The sequence below is a fragment of the Cydia fagiglandana genome, chromosome 16 (assembly GCF_963556715.1).
Source record: "Cydia fagiglandana chromosome 16, ilCydFagi1.1, whole genome shotgun sequence".
NCBI lineage: Eukaryota > Metazoa > Arthropoda > Insecta > Lepidoptera > Tortricidae > Cydia > Cydia fagiglandana.
Window position 1 is genome coordinate 5,560,844 of NC_085947.1, and position 23,030 is coordinate 5,583,873.

A 23,030-nucleotide genomic window follows, 5' to 3' on the forward strand; every position below is an offset into this window, starting at 1 on the left:
ATATCTGCTGCTGACTGTACTGACCACTCCCGACGTTGCTTAACTTTGGTCAAAAATCACGTTTGTTGTATGGGAGCCCCATTTAAATCTTTATTTTATTCTGTTTTTAGTATTTGTTGTTATAGCGGCAACAGCAATACATCATCTGTGAAAATTTCAACTGTCTAGCTATCACGGTTCGTGAGATACAGCCTGGTGACAGACGGACGGACGGACGGACGGACGGACGGACAGCGAAGTCTTAGTAATAGGGTCCCGTTTTACCCTTTGGGTACGGAACCCTAACAAAGGTCAGTTTGAATGAAAAGAGTACTTACTTCTTTCTACCAATGGCGATAAGTCTAAATTTATGGTTGACGCGGACGCACGTCGCGTCGTCTATGGCCGGTGCCCAGATGCCCTGGACCGCCTGAAATATAATCAAATGAGGCAGGGGCCATCCGGGCCATGGCCCGGGGCGCCAATCCGCCAGGGGCGGCATATGGGCCGTATGGCGCCCCTCGCGAATTGCATTTTGTTTTTCTTCCTTGACTTCTGGGGCGGTGAAACGTATTGGCCCGGGCGCTAAATTTCTAAATACGCCCCTGAAATGAGGTTAAAAACCCATTATAATAGTTCCAACTGGGAACCAATATGATTCCGTAGTCTATAATATATCTTTAGCTCCGCTTGATTATTTTTTATTACACATAGTAAATAAATTTGGAAAACTTCATAAAGGGTAATTCGCCAGTAAGCCACCGGACAATAACTAACACCAGGCCAGTTACTAACAGGTGGCCAGTTACTAACAGGTGGCCAGTTACCAACAGGTGGCCAGTTACTAACAGGTGGCCAGTTACTGACGATACTGTTTATTGTTAAAAAGTAATCAAGCAAATGTTGATTGATTTTTATTCCTGTGAGCTACGAAATGTTGATTGTAAATACATAAATATATTCTACTATATTTTAGCGAAATTTTAAGTTGAATTCCACTTAGGTAAAGTATAGCTTTCAACTGACACTCACACAAAATATTGTTAACTACAATAACGTTGGATAGCGACATCTATCTAATAAAATCAATTTGAGCACACAAGCACTTGAAAAACACTAAAAGTTAAAAATATTTAGTTCGAATATAGGGTAATTCGCCAGTAACTGGCCACCTGTTAGTAACTGGTCACCCTAAACTAAAAATGAATTCTATTCACCTATAAACAAAATTTATTTTAGTATAAGGTCAGTCACTAGGTCAGTTATTGATGTGGGCCAGTTATTGGAACCTTATACTAAAATGAATTCTGTTTATATGTCAATAAAACTCATTTTTAGTTTAGGGTGGCCAGTTATTGGCGAATTACCGTATAGAATCTTGAGCATTTTTTTTGTGAATATTTTAACCTTCCTTCGGCAGTCAGGTAATAATAACGTTAGTGACTAAATGATCCATTTTATGCAAGTTAAAGGTTCGAGTCAGTTGATGTCACATATATGTTTACTATGCACCATATTTCATTGTAGTAAGGCAAAAAATTGTACACATATATTTGACTTCCTCTGTTCAAACAACAGAAAATTAGCACACCTACATGACCTTACCCTCAAATCGGTATCCAACAATATCTGAGGTAGTAAAAATGTAATTTTATGAAAAACAAATAAAAAAATACGTATTTTTGTAAATATCAATGACAAACTGAGGAAGGATAACTAATCAAAGATTATAATTATCATATTATTCATATTAAACTTTGAGGTAAAACTTTTACTTAATACTAAAATATACAGAGGTATATGTCAGGTGATCCCCATACCACTTTGGTTAGCCTAGGACTATAGCCCAAAACCCTCTTGTACAGTGTACACTTGGTGTACACCTAGCTGCAAAATTACATGGCTACTTTATGAATGAATTCATTTATATGTCCATGCAATCTTGCAGTTTGTTGAACAATTCATATATAAACCCAGGAGTTCAGTGAGATGTATCTTAAGTAGGGTGACTGCTATAATTATTGGCCACTTCCTAGTAATTGGCCACTCCTATCAAATTAGAATGAAACAAGTGGCCAATAATTAAAGCATGACCCCTATATAGACTGGTAATGATGATAACTAATTCAAGGCTTTGGATGAACACAGCCATTATAGTTTCAGTTTACATACTGTATTAGTTGCTCGCTTGCTTACATTAGGATCAAATTTGAGGTTAGGAGCAGTGAGGTAGGCCGCGCGCCCGTCGTTAAGGGTTATTCCGAACCCGCACACTAGAGGGGAGTACTCGATGTCGTTTACGTGTGTGTTGTCTTCTAGAATGGGCTCCGCTGAAAATAAATAAATTAGTGAATAACTAGATTCTGTGGGCAGAACTTCTAGACATGCATAAGCCACTACATAGACAAAGATAATTTCTATACACTGTAATGTTTTCAGGTATTTTAGGTGCATCCTCTCATAGAATGGCAATGTTTCTTTAACAGAATAAAGTTTAGAACCTTTGGAGACTTGCTGGTTGATAGAGAAGGGTATCCTTCCAAGGTCGAGGCAGTAGTCGCGATTCTGCGAGCCGTCCCAGCGGTACCGGAGCAGGTGTGCTCTAGTTGTGCACACCAAGATTTCTGTGCCCGATATACAGCACATACGAGTGATCTGACCGTCCCATACTAGCACTTCTTTAAACTGAAATCAAGGAGAATATTTTAAAAGGCTGCAAGAATTAAATAAAGAGGCTATTTATTATCAGACAATGAATATGCAAAGATGATAGAACACACAGCACAGTAACCAATGGGTATTTTTAATTGGCATGCATTTGGATAATATTGAACTTCATTTTTATACCAAAATTATTTTAGGAGGAATAGATGCACAGTGAATAGTTTATTAGAGGTAATGACAGTTTATGTAATCAATAGTGTAGGAAACAATAAATAAATAAATATTATAGGACATTCTTACACAGATTGACCAAGCCCCACAGTAAGTTCAAGTAGGCTTGTGTTGTGGGTACTCAGACAACGATATATTATATAAATACTTAAATACATATAGAAAACTACCATGACTCAGGAACAAATGTCTGTGTCATCACACAAATAAATGCCCTTACTGGTATTCGAACCCAGGACCATCGGCTTCACAGGCAGGGTCACTACCCACTAGGGTAGGGTAGGGTAGGGTAGGGTAGGGTGAAGCTGGTCTGGCCTAGTGGCCAGACCGGTCTTCAACACAATGGGATAATGTTCTATTGTAGTAAGTATGGGCAGGTTTCCAGACTCAAGTACTGGCACTGTTTCACAAAATGCAACTCTGTTTCCATTAATACTAGAGGTGGGATTTAGGGGTTTAGATAACTGTACAATAACATTAAAGGCCTTTGCAAAGGCATAATAAAACTAATAAAATAAAACAAACCAATGTTATCTTCAGAGAAGGTATGACTTCTTTCACAAACAGTTCAGCTGAGTCTCTCCGCAGGCTAGCAGTAGGAGGGTCATACTGCTGGTAGGCAGTCTGGTCACTCACTACTTCTACATTATACAGAATCAAATGTCCTTCTGATGTCTGCAATATAAAATATGGGAAATAGTCACATAATTATATTCTTAAAATTAAGTTCTGTTTTTAGATCGTTAGAAATTATATATTATATTACAGACATAATATAAATTTATTACCGAAATGCATATCATTGAAGAGTCTGGCTTCCATTCCACTCCGACATTAACCCCAAGGCGCTGCAAGGATTCAGTGCTACGCTTGTGATGCACAATAGGTACACTTGGCTGGAACATGAGAAGATAAAAATGTAATTTTAGTCAATATTGTTACACATTTCTTGTTACAAAAAGGATTGTTTCCTGCATTTTAACTAATCCACCAAACATCATGATTTCGACTTACCTTACAAAACCATACCATTAAACAGTCCTCGCTAAGCGAAGCGAACAATATTTTATCTCTGTTTGAAACAATCTGAATGATTTGATGATCTGCTGTGGGATTTTTCAGAACTTTGGGCCATCCTATTGGAAAGTACATTGTGCTGAATCAACATTTGATGCCCTAGCAATTGAATATTGATTCTGGTAGGCAACAGCCGTTTAGCTTGCTATAATTTATAAAGCATGTTACATGAAACGAGAGTTAACGCATAATTTAGCAAGTAAATACTCTCTTCTCTACTACACAACACAAAACACGTCTCGACGTCTCATTTTCATTTGTCATTTTTTTGACAATCCAATGCCAGTGTTACTAGATGCAAATTATATTTATTTATTGCAAATGTAAAACAATAACTCGAATTTGTACAAAGAACATCATACTTGTTACTACAAATTACAAAATTTGTAGAAATAGGTAAATAACATGATATAGTGAACTAAACTGAATTTCATAGTATAATATAAGAACATAAATTACACTTTCAAATTCTGAGCTTAAAATGTATATAAAATATAAATGGCAACATTTTACACAACAAAGGCGTTTTTATGTGGTTTTTATTTACCTATTATCTTGAAAATATAAATCGGTTAATCACCAATATAGAACCGATCATTAACCGGTTTCATTTATTGCCGGTATTTCAAAGAATATGTCGATTAGAAATTAAATGAATGAAAAGAAGAAGAAAAGTAAAATATATGTTACTCTTTTAAAAATTGTATTTAATATAATAATGTTATTAAGTCCTGAACTGTAATGAAACGGAAATAAGAAATGTGGTATGGTAGCTACAATGAGAGAGAGCTGCTTTACCTTGGCCCAAGGAAGGAGCTTACCACGAAAGATGAAGTTTCATTTTCTGCCAGTCTTCATCTTCTCTTGTATTCTCTTGTCAAGGTCAATCTTGCATGAACGAACAAAAGAATATACGATAAGGCCTCTCCACACTCGCATTCGCGGCGTCGCGCCGCGGTTCACGCACGAGTGTGGAGCGGGCTATAGATTAGATTAGATCAGATTAGATATACCTACTTATTTCTTAAAGAAAAAGACAGTATTTTACACAAAAGATAAAATATAGGCTTTCACTAAAAGATCGTCAACTTAACATTTACATTAAAAACAGAAACAATATAGAAATAGCTTGGGGTGGAACGGCGCCTTCAGTTTGCAGTTGAAATTAAAATACTGAATTGATTGTCGGCACGAACTTAGCTTCAAAAAAACCACATGCTCAGAGGACCAACGGGCCTTATTATAATCACAGTATAAATATATTAGGTAATTGTCTTTATTTTTTAGTTTTTCCTTATAAAAAAATAGGTATGTACCATAGAAATGTGAAGGTAATTTTAGCCCATGTGTTAAGCGTCTTTGTAGTCTGTGGACTGTACATGATCGATAGGAAATTTAACCGGTTCTGGCTAAACCGGTTTCTGTAACCTTCACAAGCCATGATATTTTTGAAAACAAAAAATTGTGATATAAATATTTATTTACTAATATTTCTGTTATTTTAGTTCTTAAAGGCAATTTCTAAACCTGTATTTTTATCAAAGAATATAATACTCTTTTTATGTGATTTGATAATGATGTTGACAACACTACAAAAAAAAAACGTTAAAAACGCCTCTTGCTCCGCGTACCGATACAATGCAATGGCGATGGCGATTCGAGTTTAGATTTTGTTCAACTTAAAACCTTGATTTCTTTTTGTTTTACTGCGATTCTATGTGCTATCGTTTTAGCCAATTAGTATGTGACAGTTTTTTATCGGCATTATCTACAATGATTAGTGTAACTACTTTATAACATGTCTGAAGAAATGGACATGAATGTAAACAACCTCTCCGCTGCCGAAGAGGCTTTTGAGGTATCCCAATCAAATTCCTTGTATTTAGAAAATGAGAGTGTCTCTTCTCCTGGCAGAGAGTGCTCGCAGCCTGCTGCCGTAGATGTCGGCGAATTAAGCGATATGTCCATAGAAAACGATCTAGTATCGTCCACCAACAACGAGGATCAATCGCAACTAAGTTACTGCAACTTGGATGTAGGCAGCGAAGTGAACATCAACGAAGATGAGCCAGACGAAACCACATTTGATCTTGGTAACGAGGCCAACTCTGAACCTAGTAATTCACTTGATACCGATAATGTGCAAGAACCAAGTTATGCAGTAAGTAACGATGTGGATAACGACGTAGACGTGGAGGCAGACGAGACAGTGGATATAGAAGCGGTGAGCAGCTCAGAAGTATGTCAGCCTACTAGCTTATCTCCTTCGAAACAAGGTAGAGGTAGGGGCAGAGGCAGAGGGAGAGGACGGGGAAGAGGGAGAGGCCGAGGCAAGGGCAGAGGTAGGAAAACAACATCATTTAATGATTCAACCTCTATTAATTTCGGCACAGACGTTTCTAGTGATATTAGTGCAAATATAAGTTCAGAACCTCTTCCTGAGAATACACTACACTCCCCGAACAACAATATTGACTCAATTCAAACTGACACAAATGGCTTTCTAGCATCATCAATTCAGAGTATGGACACTTCCACTGAACAAGTCCCTGTAACTAGAAAAAGGGGCAGGAAAAAGAAAGAGCCACCTGTTGTAAGTGATACTGGAAGCTTGGAAAGTCCGGAAGGTGTAAGTCCAAAAGTTCCTCGTAGAAGAGCTCCACCAGTTAAAGATACTGGAAGCTTGCAAAGTCCAGTAGTTGAAAGTCCAAGAACTTCCCGTAGAAGAGGTCGGCCAAGGAAAAATTCAAGTCTGAATGATATAACTGAAAACCAAGCAGTCAATGGGAATTCTTTACCTGTCACTGCCAGCTCTTCCGAAATCAAAGACCTTAATAAAATGGTTGAAAATTTGTCCCAACTTGAAGACAAGTTGCGTAAATTACAAGACAACCTATCAAATATAGAGAAATTAGAGGAGGATGACGATGATGATGAGGAAGACATGTGCTTAAGTCAGCTGAAAACATCAATTGACTGTGAAAGAGCATCTGAAGCCAAGGATCCCATATTGCAAGGGTTGCAAGAAATGCCTTCTTCACCATTGCCTGAACCTGAGGCAGATTTGAATAATGGAATTGATGAAAGTGCAAGTGCTCCTAGTGAGCCTATCACCCAGGCTGAGGTCACCAAAGACAATGATGCCACCACAAAAGAAACAGACACCCCATTGACAGAAAACATTACACTAGAAAAAGTTACAGCAGAAAATATACCTACAGAAAATATAACTACAGAAAACGTAACTACAGAAAATGCAACTACAGAAAATGTAACTACAGAAAACGCCACTGCAGAAAATATAATAAGCAATAAAGTTGAAAATAAGTGTATGGATGAGTCACTTCTTGTCGAAGATACTTCTAAGAGACCTAAGAGAAGAAATGCGAAGAAAACGTTAAAATACAGAAATGATGATGATTCTGATGAAGATCCATTTGCTAATGTTGAGCTTTCGGATGATGATGAACCAAGAAGAAAAAAGAAAAGTGGCAGGTATAACTCTGATGATGAATACATACCGGGAAGAAAAGGACGAACAAGCTCCATAGACTCCTCAGATAGTGCAGTTGGTGATGCACTAGATGAGTTAGAAGAGCTAAAAATGACAACAAAGAAAAGAGGGCGAAAGAAAAAAGATGTTCAATTAGAAGGAGAGAAAATGCCTGTTATTTCAGACGTAATTAGCCAAAGTCCTATGAAAACATCAAGTTTGAATACAGTTGAAGATAAAAAAGAACCTTGGAGGTTTTCACCTAATACAGTTGAGGATTTGTGTGATGACACTGAAGAGCAACCATCTGCAAATAATGAAATCAAACCTACACCGCCTCCACAGTCTTCAAATACTTGGGGTTCAAGTAAGGAGTTTGAAAACTTCCTTGCAAAGAAAACACAGGGCACTAATTTGAAAATTAAAAAAGTGCGTAATATATCAAGGTCATCACCAAGTGTAGTAGTACCTATAGAAATCCCAGTCTTAGAAGCAAACGAAGTTAAGAAGAAAGTAGAAGCATCTGCACAAACCAACAAAGTTTATACTGAAACTACAAGTACTCAGACTAGTGGGCCCTGCACACTTTCAATGAAGACCAATGTTCCTTTAAATAGTGAACAGTCAGAAAATGCATGCAAATTCCTTACTAGCATTGTGAAAACTACTTCAGAATTAGGAACCCTGATGACTGAAAAGTCTGATGACTTTATTCAAAAGAAAATAAACACAACTAATGTTGTAGACACTTTTAAGATAGATTATTGTGTCAAAAAATCATTTTTACTACTGAAACTTGCCAAACATAATATTATGCAAATGGAAGAGGACTTATCCAATCAATATGAGAAGTTTCTACAAGAAAATGACCTATCATCATACAGGGAACAAGAGAAGAAATTAGAGCCTACACCCAAAAAGGAAAAAGAAGACAGTGATAGTGACTGTGAAATAGTTGGGGAAACACCACCTCAAAAGGTGAAGGTTGAAGTGAAAAAAGAAAGCAAACCCAAATTCAACCCAAAAACAGTATTTTTAAATAAAGAACTTTCCATCAAAATTGCTAAAAAGCCAAGTGAAGAAGTCAAGAGCAATAAAAATATTAACATCAAAGGCAGACACACTGTGTGGATCAGTGATTCGGTGATGGTAAAGAAAGTAAAGGGCTCGCAGTCTTTTTTAGCCCAGGACAGCCGAAATAAAAAACCACCTGATAATAAAATTACAGAAAAAATGGTAAGTGATTTTTTTGAGGATTATTATCGCCAGAAAGCATTATTTGCGTGTGCTCCATTTGTATCCACGGAATGGTCTACCTGGCGATACAACAGATACATCTGCCAATATTTTACTGTTGAACCTGATAATCTTACAAATGGTAATATTTCTAGAACTGAGGAGATTTTCACGGACAATGAAAGTAACCCAAGTGTGAGTGAAAGTGGCAATGAACTTAGTGAGAAAATAAAATGTGAAGTTAGCAAATTAAGCAACCCGACAACACTTTTATCAATTTGCTTGAAGAATCTGCACGAACTCTTTTACCTGAGGGAATCTAGTGATATTATCAATACTTTTTCCATTCCCAAATGCACAATTGATAATAGTGCAGCTCAGTTTTATCAGCCAAAAACACTATTTTCTTCATGCTGTGAGCACCTGAAAAAAAATCAGCTGAATTTCAGGGGACAACATAAGTTGTTAGTAAATGCTCCCAAGATTGTACCTCAAAATCAAATTGAAAATTCAGGTGAAGATGAAGACAATCAAGAAGAGGACATTTGTTTACTAAATGCTTCAGAAATCCTAACCCAAAATATACCCTCCTTGAAAGCATTGTGCCTGAAAATAAATCAGCTGAATTTGAGGGGACAACATAAGTTGTTAGTAAATGCTCCCAAGATTGTACGTCAAAATCAAATTGAAAATTCAGATGAAGATGAAGACAATCAAGAAGAGGACATTTGTTTACTAAATGCTTCAGAAATCCTAACCCAAAATATACCCTCTTTGAAAGCATTGTGCCTTTCAAAAATAATCAGACTTGACTTTGCAAATAGCATAAAAAGTGATAATAAGACTGTAATGTCTACTAGTGAAATTGATGAAACTGAATATTGTGAAAGTGACTTCTCATGTGATGATTGCAGCCAAGAAGTCAAGTCTTTGGTGACTTTATGTGTTCAGGTAATCCAACAAGGACAAAAAGTTCTTCAACCTAATAAGCCAAGTGATTTTTGTGTTAAGGACACTTTCTCATTTAGATCTCCAAATTCTTTGAAGCATATTGCTTTTAAATGTATAACAAGTTTACTAAATGAATGTCACATAATTGACACTGCTAAGTCACAAAATGAAATTGTATGTAATTTAACTCCCCATAAAGTGAAAAAGCTAGCTGATATATGCTTTGATATTGTATCAAAGTTGTATGAAGCTGACGATTCTCAAATAACTGAAAGTGCTGAAACCCCACCTATAGCACTAACTATCAATGCCATTAATACACTCTCAGAAGAAGCATTCCTTAATATTGATGAAAATACAAATGATCAAGATAATTCCGATTATTATGAAGATGGTGGTGGCTCTTTTTATGAGGATGAATCCATGGAACCCAATTATAATGAAGATGAAGATAATGGAGATCATAGGGAAAATGAAAATTGGATCTCTAAAGTACAGTTAAAAGAACTTATGTCTTGTGTTGAATCTGACAAACAAAAAAATGAGCCAAAACCCATCCCTGAAAATGATAATATTCAGGTAGCAACTGAGAATTATCCTCTTATTGCTAATATCAAAACAGAACCGGGTTTAGAGGAGGCACCTGCTATTGCTGAGAACTTTGTTCCTATTATTAAAACTGAACCAGATCATTATGTTGATCAAATGACCATCATACCAGAAAGTGTTGTTACAAAAACGGAATCTTTTGATAATGTTGATCCATTACCCGTTGGTAGAGAACCAATTCAAAGACAAAGTAGTGCAAGTTTTGATGAAGAAAATTTTGAAAGTTTTGTTAGGTCGAACAAAATGATACATGCTATTAGCACATACGAAAATGAGAATGAAGAAACATTTAGTCAAAGTGCTTTACGAGTTCGCAGACAACATGAACCTGATTCTGATAACGAAAATGACACGAGTATGAGTTTACTAATACCACATACATTTGAGCCTCTCACTGTTGAATCGGCTAAAGGAAGCCTTCTGGAAAACAGCGAGAGTGACAGTGAAAATGTTGGTAAAAAGAATAACAAACGAAAACCTGGTAGACCAAAGACAAGTAAAACAAAGAAACCTGATCCTCCAAAACAAACCAAAGAAGTACCTGCAAAAGAAAATAAAGAAGCACCTTCAAAAGAAAACAAAGAAGTCCAGTCAAAAGACAATAAAGAGGTACAGTCAAAAGACAAACCTGTTCATGTTAATGAGCTAGCAATACTAACTAGACGAATGCGAGAACGAATTAGACAAGAGGAGAAAAAAGGCGCGTCGTCCGATTCGGACTCAGAAAATGTGGCACAAACCTCAAAGAAAGAAAAAGAAACAAAGAAAGAAACGAGACGATCACGATTGGCTGCTAAAAATAACACTCCTGTGGATGAGGAGATACAGTGCAATAATGTAGATTCAACAGAACAAATAACGGATACTACTGCTAATAAATCCAAGGATGAAACTGGAACAAATCCCAAAGAAGATAATAAGTTCACTGGATTTACTGCTGTTGATCAAAATGAAATTTCTACATATCATAAATACGTTAAATATGTTTATGACCAAATTTTACCAAAAGTAAATGAGGAGACTGAATCGAAAACTACAGAAGAAAAATCAAACAAAGATGAAAAGACAAAGGATACTGAACAAGAGACAGATGAGATAATAAATTCACAGGAACCAATAGAACTTTTAGAATGCACACCTACAATGCCAATATTTGAGGAAGAGGAGGCTAAACCTAATCGAAAACCTTCCACAAAATCACCAGGCAAAAAGAAAGAAGCTAAACATGCTAAAGAAGAATCAGTAAGTAAAGACAAAGAGGATGCTAAACATGATAATAATGGGAAAAAAGAACTATTTGGCAAAGAACCTCAGGAAAGTGAATTATTCACTGAACGCAATGGATGGAAGTGCTATCCGATTCTCAGTAGTGATACAAAACTTTATGAACAAGTCCCCATCATTCCCTTGGAAAAATTACCAGAATCTTTTGTTCAGACATATTTTGAATATCAAGAGATAGCGGTAAAAAGCAAAGACGATGAAGAAATCGATAGGTAAATATAATCACTTATATTAACTTGTAAATTGGTTTTGAACGGTCAGCTTTCATTAAACTTGTCTTTATTTCAGATTAACAAACCTTCAGTCTTTGAATAGGTTATCTTTATCTAGTGTAAAGAAACCTAATAGAGTCCGCAAAGAAAAAGTGGCAGGTGAAGAGCAGGCAAAGTCTTCTCATGATGATGATGAACGACCGGAAAGTCCTGCAGACGCAGACGCAGGTCATTACAATGAATTGTTACCATCTGAAGATGAAGGTGATAACTATGAGGACGATTTTACAACACCAGTAAGCGTTTTTGACGAAACTTTGCAAGTAAAATTTATTCATAGCTTAAATAAGTATGAACAATTTTTATTTTATTTAAGTACTAATGAACTGTTTTATTATAGGGTCCAGATGCTACGGAAAACAATGTGGCGAAAAATTTGCTCATGAATGATGATGATGACGAGGACGACACACCGCTATCTAATAGAAAAATCAAGAAAGAAGTTGATGCCACATATAAAAAGAAGAGGCCCGGGCCGAAATCCAAAACAGTTGATATAAAACAGGAACATGCAGATTCGTTAATGCTTACTGCAGACAAGATGATGAACAAAGAATTGACCCTTTTACATGCACCAGTAGTTTTAGATAACGAAAATGCGAAAACACCTGTTAAAGGTCCTGTTACAAGGAATAAACCGGTATGTATAGTTAAATTTAGCTATGCTAGCATCTCTATTGATTAAAATTTTATTTTTATCGGTTTTGCTTTCCAGAGAAGTGGTACAAAGAGCGGTGGTAAGGGAGATCGAATAAAGTCTGATGATTCCTCATCAGAGGAAGAAAAACAATGGGTTAATACTAAAGAAAAACTTCTAAAAAGAATGGGGAAAAAACAAGAGACTGCAATGTAAGTTTGTTTACTTCATAGTGAATATTGTAATGCAATATTTCACAAATATTTCATTAAAGTTTCCTTCTTTTTGTAGAGAAGACGATGCTAAGCGAGCTAAACTTGTGAATGAGTTCATAGAGCGACGGAACACAGGCGACAAGCCTTTGATATTGAATCATAAACCTCGCGGTCGATCCAGACGTTCTAGAAAGAAGATGTTGGAAAGGCAGAAGCAGATGAGGTAATATACCTATAACTTTTCATGGTTTAGGGTGATATTCCACCGGTCCAATTTCAGTCTGCTTCAGTCAGTAGCAGAAGTTGCTAAGCCCAACACCCTGCCCGTGTTCAAAATTACCTTGACGCGCTCTTATTCTCTTAACAATGAAGTCGCGTCAAGATCATTTTGAACACCTCGCCCGCTTAGCAACATTGCTGCTGACTGTCCAATGTGGTTGCGTCTCACATTCTTATAAAGCAAAATGTGAGACAAAATACACATTGGGCAGATGGAATACCACCCTTAACAACCCAAGGCAAGAAATGTAACTCGTATAAACAGCAAAACTCTTGTCCATCGGTGGACATAAGGTTTATGAACTGTCAGTTAACACTGTGGGCGGTTTATAAGTCTGAATTACATACTTTAGGTAAATATTTCTCAATGTTGTTCTATTTGTCTCCAAGCTGCCTGAATACATAACCCATTAGTGCCACTTGCACCATACCACTAACCCGGGGTTAACCGGTTAAACCTGGAGTTACCATGGTTAACAGTACAATTTTACACTGTGTTAACAGTTTAACCGGTTAACCCCGGGTTAGTGGTATGGTGCAAGTGACTCTTAGTTATTTTGACGACCGGTCTGGCCTAGTGGGTAGCGACCCTGTGCCTGTGAAGCCGATGGTCCTGGGTTTGAATCCCAGTAAGGGCAGTTATTTGTGTGATGAGTTGATGACACATAATTTGTTCCCGAGTCGTGGTTGTTTTCTATGTATTTAAGTATTTATATATTATATCGTTGTCTGAATACCCACAACACAAGCCTTCTTGAGCTAACTGTGGGACTTAGTGAATCTGTGTAAGAATGTCCTATAATATTTATTTATTTATTTATTTATATGTCTGACTATTCCAGAGTGCTGTCGTACGAGCTACTCGGAGAAGCGGGACCGCACGCCACAAAAGGAAGTTCCGCAGCATATTTCAAGGGACGGCGTAATATTAGAAAGGTATGTTTTAAGTAATAAATTATATTTATTTTAATAACATTCCGAAACATTGATCTTTACCTATTTTAACTGAATGTATAGTCAGCCAAGAAAGTGGTCTACCACTTTTCGACTCTTATCATCTGATTGATAGAGTCAAAAAGTGGTAGACCACTTTCTTGGCTGACTATACTTAAGTTATATTTCAAGAAACTATTTTAAAAGACTCTTACCTCTATCTGTCTGGTACAGCAACTGCCCCGACATCTGTAATTCACGGGTGTATTGTATATCCTGTCCTGTATGAGACAAACTTTTAACTTCCAGTTAAATTATTTTTTATATTTTTGTTTTAGGTCATTGATAAGAAATCCTTGGCCCGGAGTACTGTGATAGCTAATATGGAGGAATTCGAGAGAAAGCGAAGATTGAGCATGAAACAGAAACAACTGGTGAGCTATAGACTAGTTTACTATACTAGACTATTTTACAGCAGTCATGAAACCAGTATTGACTTACAATTTTTCCTGGATTTTTATCAATTATTTTAATATTTAATTTACATTTTTAATTTTTAAACTATTTTAAGAATAGGGTTTTACCCCCTTTTTAGGGTTCCGTACCCAAAGGGTAAAACGGGACCCTATTACTAAGACTTCGCTGTCCGTCCGTCTGTCACCAGGCTGTATCTCACGAACCGTGATAGCTAGACAGTTGAAATTTTCACAGATGATGTATTTCTGTTGCCGCTATAACAACCAATACTAAAAACAGAATAAAATAAAGATTTAAATGGGGCTCCCATACAACAAACGTGATTATTGACCAAAGTTAAGCAACGTCGGGAGGGGTCAGTACTTGGATGGGTGACCGTTTTTTTTTTGCTTTTTTTTGTTTTTGTTTTTTTTTTTCATTATGGTACGGAACCCTTCGTGCGCGAGTCCGACTCGCACTTGCCCGGTTTTTTCATAAACGCGCTACAAGCCTCAATTATTTTGACTTAAGCATGTGTTTGTAAGAAAGGGATAAAACATAATTGAACTAAATCAGGTTAATCAGGCCTGTAAAGTTTTATGAATAAGGGGGTTAGGGTTTAATAGTATATATAGATGGTCAAGCAAATCTTGTCAGTAGAAAAAGGCGCGAAATTCAAATTTTCTATGAGACGATACCCCTTCGCACCCACATTTTTCAAATTTGCCGCCGTTTTCTACTGACAAGATCTACTTGACCAAGTATATTCCTAAACCGAGCGCAAGTGACAGCGGCATTCTAAATTAATCCCTAATGTTAAGTTTAAATGGTTCAATTTCAAGTGTCTGGCGGGAAGTCTTGCCGCGCGTTCGACACCCGACACTTCTCCATTCACTCAAATTTGAACCTTTAAATTATACTATTAAGGTGCAATTTAAAGTGCAGCATAACGTTAAACCATACGTTAATTACAATTTGCAGGAAGAAATATTAGGCTGCGAAGAGGGTGTAAATGTGATAGTGACTAATGACGAGGTCTGCTTGGAGTACGACTTCGATATAGGCCAGCCTGCGGTCACAGTGCATCCGTTCTTTACCAAAGTTATGAAAGCGCATCAGGTAAGTCGTGTAAAAATATTCTTTTTGTATTCTGGGGGTCTGTCGCGTAACATTTTACAAGTCATAATACAGGTGGGCGTCCGTTTCTAATTATTGGAAAGAGATTTCCGTTTGTAATACAATTTGTAAACTCTACAATCAATAAATGACTCTCTCTTATGGAATAATATTAACATCAATAAATTACTTTGATAATAAGATTAACATTAATTACTATTCATAAGAGCTTGTTGCTAGGCCTACATGGATAAAGTATATATTGAGTTTTTGAGTTGAGTTGACTCTTAGGCCTTGTAATTCAGCAACAAGTTTTATGGAAGATCTGTTGGATCTGGATCAAGCACCGGATGATTTAGGCGTATGATTACAGACCAACTAATCAACATATTTAGATATGAGAATAAAAGCATTCGCGTCATCATCATCATCATCATCATCATCATTGGCCACAGCATCTTGACAGATGATTGTTGCAGCGACAGTTTATTGAGAAGAGGTCTGTGCGCCGTCGGAGACCGGGGGTGCGGCACACCTTTTCCTATGGCTGTAAAGTCCAATCGCAGCACGACACTTCCTGCCACAAAGATCGCAGGTGAAACGCGAATCCGTTGATGGTTCCTGTGAAGCCCGAAGTCTTTTCTGCTTTAAATCATCGAGCCAGACTTCATCATGCTTCGCTATGCCGTCATGTAAGAGGTTACGCCACTCCGCTCTTTTAAGGGCTTCCGTTTCCCAGGTGTTCGGGTCGATGCCAAAGGACAACATGTCCCGCTTGCAGGAATCCTTAAAGCGAAGCAACGGGCGTCCGACTGGACGTTTGGCGTATGCAATTTCACTCAGCATCACTGCCCGGGGAAGTCTATCTGAGTCCATACGTAAAACATGGCCCAGCCACCGCAGCCTTCTCTGTTTTAGGGTAGCAGTGATACTACAACAGCCAACAAGGTCGAGAACCCTTTCGTTTGTCATACGATCCCTCCAGGTGACTCCGAGGATCGTACGGAGGCAGCGCATGTGGAAAGCATTTAAGCGGCGCTCTTGTTTGGTGTAGGTTGTCCATGTTTCAGATGCATACAGGAGGATACTTAGGACGCATGTTTTATATACTAGGATCTTGGTAGAGAGCTTCAGCTTGTTATTATTCCAGACTCGAGCTTGAAGCTTTCCAAAGTTGGCCGCAGCTCTACCAATCCGTGTATCAATCTCTCGATCATTGCACAACTTGCTGGTGGTAGTCGATCCAAGATAACAAAAGTTCTCGACTACTTCAAGAGTATCGTCACCAAGCATGATACTGGGCATGTGATCCGTGCCTTGAACGAGAACCACAGTCTTTTTACTGTTTACAGTCATTCCAAAAAGTTGACAGGCATTGTTAAATTTTGTTAGCAGATCTTGGAGCCCATACTCTGTGTTAGCGACCAATGCAGCATCATCTGCATATAGGAGTTCTCTGGCCAACAGGTGGCATCTGTTTTTCTTTGATTTTAACAGACGGATGTTGAAAAGGCGCCCGTCTTTCCTTGTATGCAGATGAACTCCTACATCACATTCTTTAAAGGCCACCAAGAGAAGAACAGAAAAGAAGATACCAAAAAGGGTAGGAGCAAGAACGCATCCCTGTCTTACACCTCGATTTACGTTAAACGGGTCAGACTCTTCCCCGTCAAATACCACAGTACCACGCATGTTGTCATGGAAGGATTTAATGATATTTAAGAGAATGTTCGGGCAACCAATGTGTTCAAGTACCCTGTAGAGCCCCTCGCGACTGACCGTGTCAAAGGCTTTCTTGAGGTCTACAAAAGCGGTATAGAGGGGCACCTGTTGTTCACGGCACTTTTCCTGTACATTTTGACATTGGTGGCACTAAAGGGCCACGGAACGAGTTCGACACTGTTGCCGACCGTCGTAGGTACATTTAGATACTCTAGTAACTAGTTCACAATGGTACTGATTACGAAGAATAAAATGTTGTAATACTTGTAATTAGTACTATGGCACAGACATAAAGTTGTTATTACAACCAAATTTTCCGCGCAATTAGTATACTGTAAACTAGGGTTTTTGCTTTTGACCAATGTATCGCGGTCAGCGTCAGCACCAAGCGTGCAGCAGTTCGTAGCCGAGACGTAATGTAGTCGCGACTTTAGAAGTCTAAGCCTGTCTAATTTTCAGTACGAAGGTGTCAAATTCATGTGGGACGCGTGTTTCGAAAGCCTGGAGCGCGTCCAGTCGGGCCACCCAGGCGGCGGCTGCATATTGGCGCACTGCATGGGACTCGGGAAGACCTTACAAGTCCTAGCCCTGTTACACACAGTAAGTAATCTGTAGTTTATTACCTCGTTAACAGTGTCTGTTTCTAAAGAGCAGGTTTTGCAATGAGTGCGATGTCTAATTGCTAAGAACGCAAAATGGCCCCTTTGTCGGCTTTGTCCTTTTAGTAAAAGTCCCTTTTGCAAGACGCCTGCTTTATGGAAAATTATTAGGGTTCCGTACCCAAAGGGTAAAACGGGACCCTATTACTAAGACTTCGCTGTCCGTCCGTCCGTCAGTCCGTCCGTCCGTCCGTCCGTCCGTCTGTCTGTCACCAGGTTGTATCTCACGAACCGTGATACCTAGACAGTTGAAATTTTCACAGATGATGTATTTCTGTTGCCGCTATAACAATAAATACTAAAAACAGAATAAAATAAAGATTTAAGTGGGGCTCCCATACAACAAACGTGATTTTTGACCAAAGTTAAGCAACGTCGGGCGTGGTCAGTACTTGGATGGGTGACCGTTTTTTTTTTGGATTTTTTCCGTTTTTTTTTTTTTGCTTTATGGCACGGAACCCTTCGTGCGCGAGTCCGACTCGCACTTGCCCGGTTTTTATATCTTTAAGGGTCATTCTACGAAAGAGCCTTTCACTAAGGTCAGGTAGGGTAAGGGAAACTCTCTTTTCTCGGAGTAAGAGAAACCGTATGAGAAAAGTCCTACGTAAATATTATTAAGTGTTTTTTTTTTATTAATCAGCTTTCTTTTTAGTATTATCATTTTTAGTTTTTAATATCTTTAAGTATCTCTGTTTATGTTCCCTACAATTGTCCACCTCCCCCCATTGTTCCTCTTACGACCCCACCTGACCTCATCTAATTGTATCTTATATAATTGTAAGTTAATGGTTATTGACAAACAACTAATTGGCACCTCTTGTTACCCGAGAACCGAGAACATAGAGGTACAATAATATAGAGATGACACGGGGGAGGGGCCAAACGACCCAACGAAAAGCACTTATGGAAATTTCAGTAGGAGTAGCAGAGAAAGCGGTATTATTGCTTGTCCTTGTCACAGTCTCACTTTTTGTTTGTTCCCAACCAAAAATGTAGTCTGGTTTATGGTGGGCAACAAATAACCCGACCGAATTACGTAGATTGTTTTTGGTATGTTGTCAGGAATGTTAAAACGTGTTTTTAATATTGTCGCTTTGCGTATGTTTTGTCCCTCACGGAGGCACGCGTATAGCTCATCTATGTAATACTAGGTCTATGAGAATGACATATTCCAAATTTTCGATGACATAACCCTTGTGTTTTATTCTCGCAGGTATTAACGCACCCGGGCGTGGGCATGCGACGTGTGCTCGTCTGCTGCCCGCTGTCGACGGTGTTGAACTGGGTTGACGAAATACACAAGTGGATCGGACCCGTTACGGACGAAATAAAGGTAAAAACCATAGACAAGAAAATGCTGAGATCCGTAAAGAAGTGCCAAAGTTCTGACGTGAATTTGATACTTAAAGGATACTTCCTTTGGGTTGGACTGGATTGTCAAACCTTAGATATTTCATCTGTCCAATGTTATTGTGTCTCACTCTCTCATTGAAGCAAAATATAAGACGCAATACACATTGAACAAAGATATTGGACGCCGCCATCCCCGCAGCGCCATCTACTTCAACTATTAAATTTGAGGCCATAATATGCACTGCTTTACGTATCTTTGTTTGATAATACAAGTTAACACATTCAACACCAAGAACCCGACTGTCGGGTACACTGTTCGTAACGACTACGCGCTACATACGGCGAAACCGTGGCAACGCGCTACGAGCTTAACCCGTAGCACTTAGTGGTAATGAATGTGTTAATTGAAGGATTTAAATTTCGTTTTCCCCATGAATAGAATTTCAATAAATTATATACGTTTATTTTTTCAAGCCCAGTAAAATGAGACGGAAGCTACAGGTAATATACCTATTATCAATAGTAACATAATATCTCTCTCCTTCTTTGCCTGTCTTCCTTGTCTTCCACTTTGCCATGTTTGACGTGTCGACTTCACATTGCTCTCAAGATCTTTCATGATTTAATCCATCTACGTCCCTTTCGGCCTTCAGTATTCAATAAAAGGTTAGGTGGGGTAAGATAAACTATGGGTCAAGAAAGGTATTAAAAGATGATGCAAAAAAAAAATACAAAAATACAAAATTCTTTATTTCATTAAAAACCATTACATATTTTTACCAATGGCTGGTGTCTCCCTGTAAGTTATTTACAAAATAACCTGTGCTGGGAGGCACCGCTCTTCCATATCTAATTTACAATTTATTTAGTATTATACTATCATATACTTAACTATTGTGTGTGTGTGTGTGTGTGTGTGTGTGTGTGTGTGTGTGTGTGTGTGTGTGTGTGTGTGTGTGTGTGTGTGTGTGTGAGTGTGTGTACTTGTGCGGCTTGGCTAGGCTACATATCCTAGCAAGTCTTCCACCTGATCGTAATTTTTATCTACTAACCAATTTACTACCTTATTTTAAGATGATGCATAAATAAACTTAACTTAAAAATACTTAGGACTTTCCTCATACGGTTTCTTTTGCCCCGCGCAAAATAAACTGTTTCTTTTACTCAATCTGACGTTATGTTCAGGAGGTATCTATCCTCGTGCCGCCCAATGTACATTAGGATGTACACTTAGTTTCGATGGAATGTCAACCTTAATTAAAAACAAAGAAGGTAGCATTTCATTTGTCTCGAAATTTTTTCGAACAAATGTAATTGAACCTATAGTTCGTTTTTTTTAGCATTAGAAAGAACTCCACAGAAGCAAGCGTGCAGTTTTTATCAGGCTCTTTAGTTGTTAATAATTATTGAATTATCTAATGTAGCATGGTCAATGCATATAAAATACTTCAAATTATTACCGCTAAAAGTGCCGGATTTGGAACCACAAGCTTACTTCTGCGAAGTTCTTTCTAATGCTAAAAAAAACGGACTATAATTGAAAATACAATACGATTCTAACTTCCTTGGCTATAATTTTGTATGGTGGGCGGCACGAGGCTATACATGTCATTTTCCCTTCTCAAATATTACGGGGTAACGAATGTTAACTTTTCAATATATAAAAATTAAATTCATAATTCACAGGTTTTCGAACTATCAAAACTAAAAAAAACTTACGAGCGAGCGTACCAATTAGAGGACTGGTACAACGGGGGCGGCATTTTCATCGTCGGATACGAACTATTCCGGAGTCTGACAACCCTGGACGCCGAACTAGATGACGTCAGACAAACGATCATAGACAAGATACGCACAGCCCTACTCGACCCAGGCCCGGACATTATAGTCTGTGACGAAGGACATTTATTAAAGAATGATTGCTCGGTGCTAGCGGTGGCTATGAGCAGGGTTGCCACTCGCCGAAGGATTGTGCTGACGGGGACGCCGATGCAGAATAATTTGAGAGAGTATTATTGCATGGTGAACTTTGTGAAGCCTAATCTGCTTGGGACGTACTCGGAGTATTCTAACAGGTAAATCATACTAACATTTCAAGCAATGCTAAATAGTTGTAGACATCACAACTTTTTCTAGACTTGTAAGTCCATTTTCTGAACCTTAGGAATCTCTGACGGTGGTTACAAGGTAGTCCATTAATTAATACCGGACACCCTGTATGTAATACTGTGACTATTTGAGAGACGAAAATCAAACTATTGACAGGCGTGTCTCACTCTGCGATTTCGTCGCGTCGCTACAAGTACATGCGGCCCACACCAATTTTGGTGTCTAGGAGTAATAGTTGCCGCGCTTGCGACACCTTGCGGTCATATCTGTCGTAATAGACGTGTTTTATTAGAGAGTGAATCTTCAGTGCCTATTATTTATTCTGTGGTATAGAGTAAAATTATTTGATTTGTTCCCAGTTGAAAAGGTAATGGCTCCTCTACACGATGGGCCAACGCCGGCCACTCCAAGGGACGCAGCCATGCGGTAGAATGAGATAGCAATATCACTTGCTCCCTCTAACGCATAAATGCGTCCCTTGGAGTGGCAGGCATTGGCCCATCGTGTAGAGGAGCCATAAGGTTTTACACCAATCATTAGTTGTCCTAATTTGTTGTATCATTTTCAGATTCGAAAACCCCATAATGAACGGTCAGCACCGCGACTCCGTAGTTGAAGACATAAAGCTAATGAAGGCACGTACCCACATCCTCCACAAAGTCTTAGAAGGCTGCCTCCAAAGGCAGGAGGCCTCTGTACTATACCCTTACTTACCAAAGAAACACGAATACACAGTATTCATATCCCTAACGAGATGCCAGTGTGACTTGTACAAGCATTACCTCAATGTGTACGCGAACAAGAATAAGCAGAGTATATTGAAGGACTTCCATACGTTGCAGAAGATATGGTCGCATCCTCAGGTGTTGCATAATTTCAATATGAAAGCAAGGGACGAGAAGATGAAAGTTAAAGGTAAGAAAAATACATAAAAATTTGCCTAGTGGCGTAACTACAGCAACTGAGGACCGTGTAAAATTCACCGAATTTACCTGTGTTCACGGCCTCTCGGTCAAATTGATGTCCCTCTCAGGCCAAGGTCGCTTTGCTGCCTATAGTTATGCTCTGGTTTCCTAAGATAGCGGTGCCGTCATATAGCGGCCGTCTCCAATTTCAATTCAATTTAATTATTTATTTATAAAAATTACATTTTATACGTCGTTAAATAATTACACTTAACTAGGGAATGCAAATCGGTTATTTTTTGTATGGAAATAACCGCGGTTTCGGTTAATAACCGATTATTTCCATACAAAAAATAACCGATTTGCATTCCCTATAGTTAACATACAAATACTACGACATCCATATTTAGCCGTATTATTTAGTATAAAGACGGCCGCTATATGACGGCACCGCTATCCTAGGAAAACCGATCTTTACGCTACGCCACTGATTTTTGCCCTAGTAATATTAAAAGATCCCATATTAAAAGATGAGGTTGAAAAATTCTACTTCTGTATGCTTTATGAGGACGATGTTATTTTGTGATAGCCGAGAAGTTAGAAGACGACTTAGCGCGCGAAGACCTGACTGCCAGCGAGGACATGAAGCCATCGAGCACGGACGTGTGGTGGCTGCAGTACCTTGAGGGCGGCGACATGTTGGAGCGGCTCGAGAGCTCCAACAAGTTCATCACCGTCTTCAGGATCCTGGAGGAGGCCGTTGCGCTGGACGACAAAGTGTAAGTGTGCCATATACTAGCCCCCTTATTTATAAACGTCTACTAAAGTTGAGAAGCTAGAAGACCTGACC

The 23,030-nt window shown here is 38.4% G+C and overlaps 2 protein-coding genes across 2 annotated transcripts in view; one reads left to right on the forward strand and one right to left on the reverse strand.

Moving 5' to 3' along the window:
- The window catches only part of LOC134671872 (guanine nucleotide exchange factor subunit Rich), a 58,593-nt gene extending 54,389 nt beyond the window's left edge, over positions 1-4,204 (reverse strand). The window contains exons 1-6 of the mRNA XM_063529731.1: positions 3,889-4,204; positions 3,663-3,770; positions 3,400-3,549; positions 2,481-2,664; positions 2,176-2,309; positions 318-409 (exon numbers count right to left, since the gene is read on the reverse strand). Coding sequence (XP_063385801.1) covers positions 318-409; positions 2,176-2,309; positions 2,481-2,664; positions 3,400-3,549; positions 3,663-3,770; positions 3,889-4,026 — 806 coding nt within the window. The 5' untranslated portion in view covers positions 4,027-4,204. The remainder of the gene's footprint in view (positions 1-317; positions 410-2,175; positions 2,310-2,480; positions 2,665-3,399; positions 3,550-3,662; positions 3,771-3,888) is intronic.
- A 1,399-nt stretch (positions 4,205-5,603) lies between these two features.
- Positions 5,604-23,030, forward strand: part of LOC134672202 (uncharacterized) — a 32,874-nt gene continuing 15,447 nt past the window's right edge. The window contains exons 1-14 of the mRNA XM_063530103.1: positions 5,604-11,736; positions 11,813-12,032; positions 12,137-12,436; positions 12,512-12,645; positions 12,725-12,871; positions 13,770-13,863; positions 14,199-14,294; positions 15,298-15,435; positions 17,614-17,754; positions 19,027-19,146; positions 19,641-19,667; positions 20,853-21,241; positions 21,844-22,190; positions 22,770-22,959. Coding sequence (XP_063386173.1) covers positions 5,750-11,736; positions 11,813-12,032; positions 12,137-12,436; positions 12,512-12,645; positions 12,725-12,871; positions 13,770-13,863; positions 14,199-14,294; positions 15,298-15,435; positions 17,614-17,754; positions 19,027-19,146; positions 19,641-19,667; positions 20,853-21,241; positions 21,844-22,190; positions 22,770-22,959 — 8,330 coding nt within the window. The 5' untranslated portion in view covers positions 5,604-5,749. The remainder of the gene's footprint in view (positions 11,737-11,812; positions 12,033-12,136; positions 12,437-12,511; positions 12,646-12,724; positions 12,872-13,769; positions 13,864-14,198; positions 14,295-15,297; positions 15,436-17,613; positions 17,755-19,026; positions 19,147-19,640; positions 19,668-20,852; positions 21,242-21,843; positions 22,191-22,769; positions 22,960-23,030) is intronic.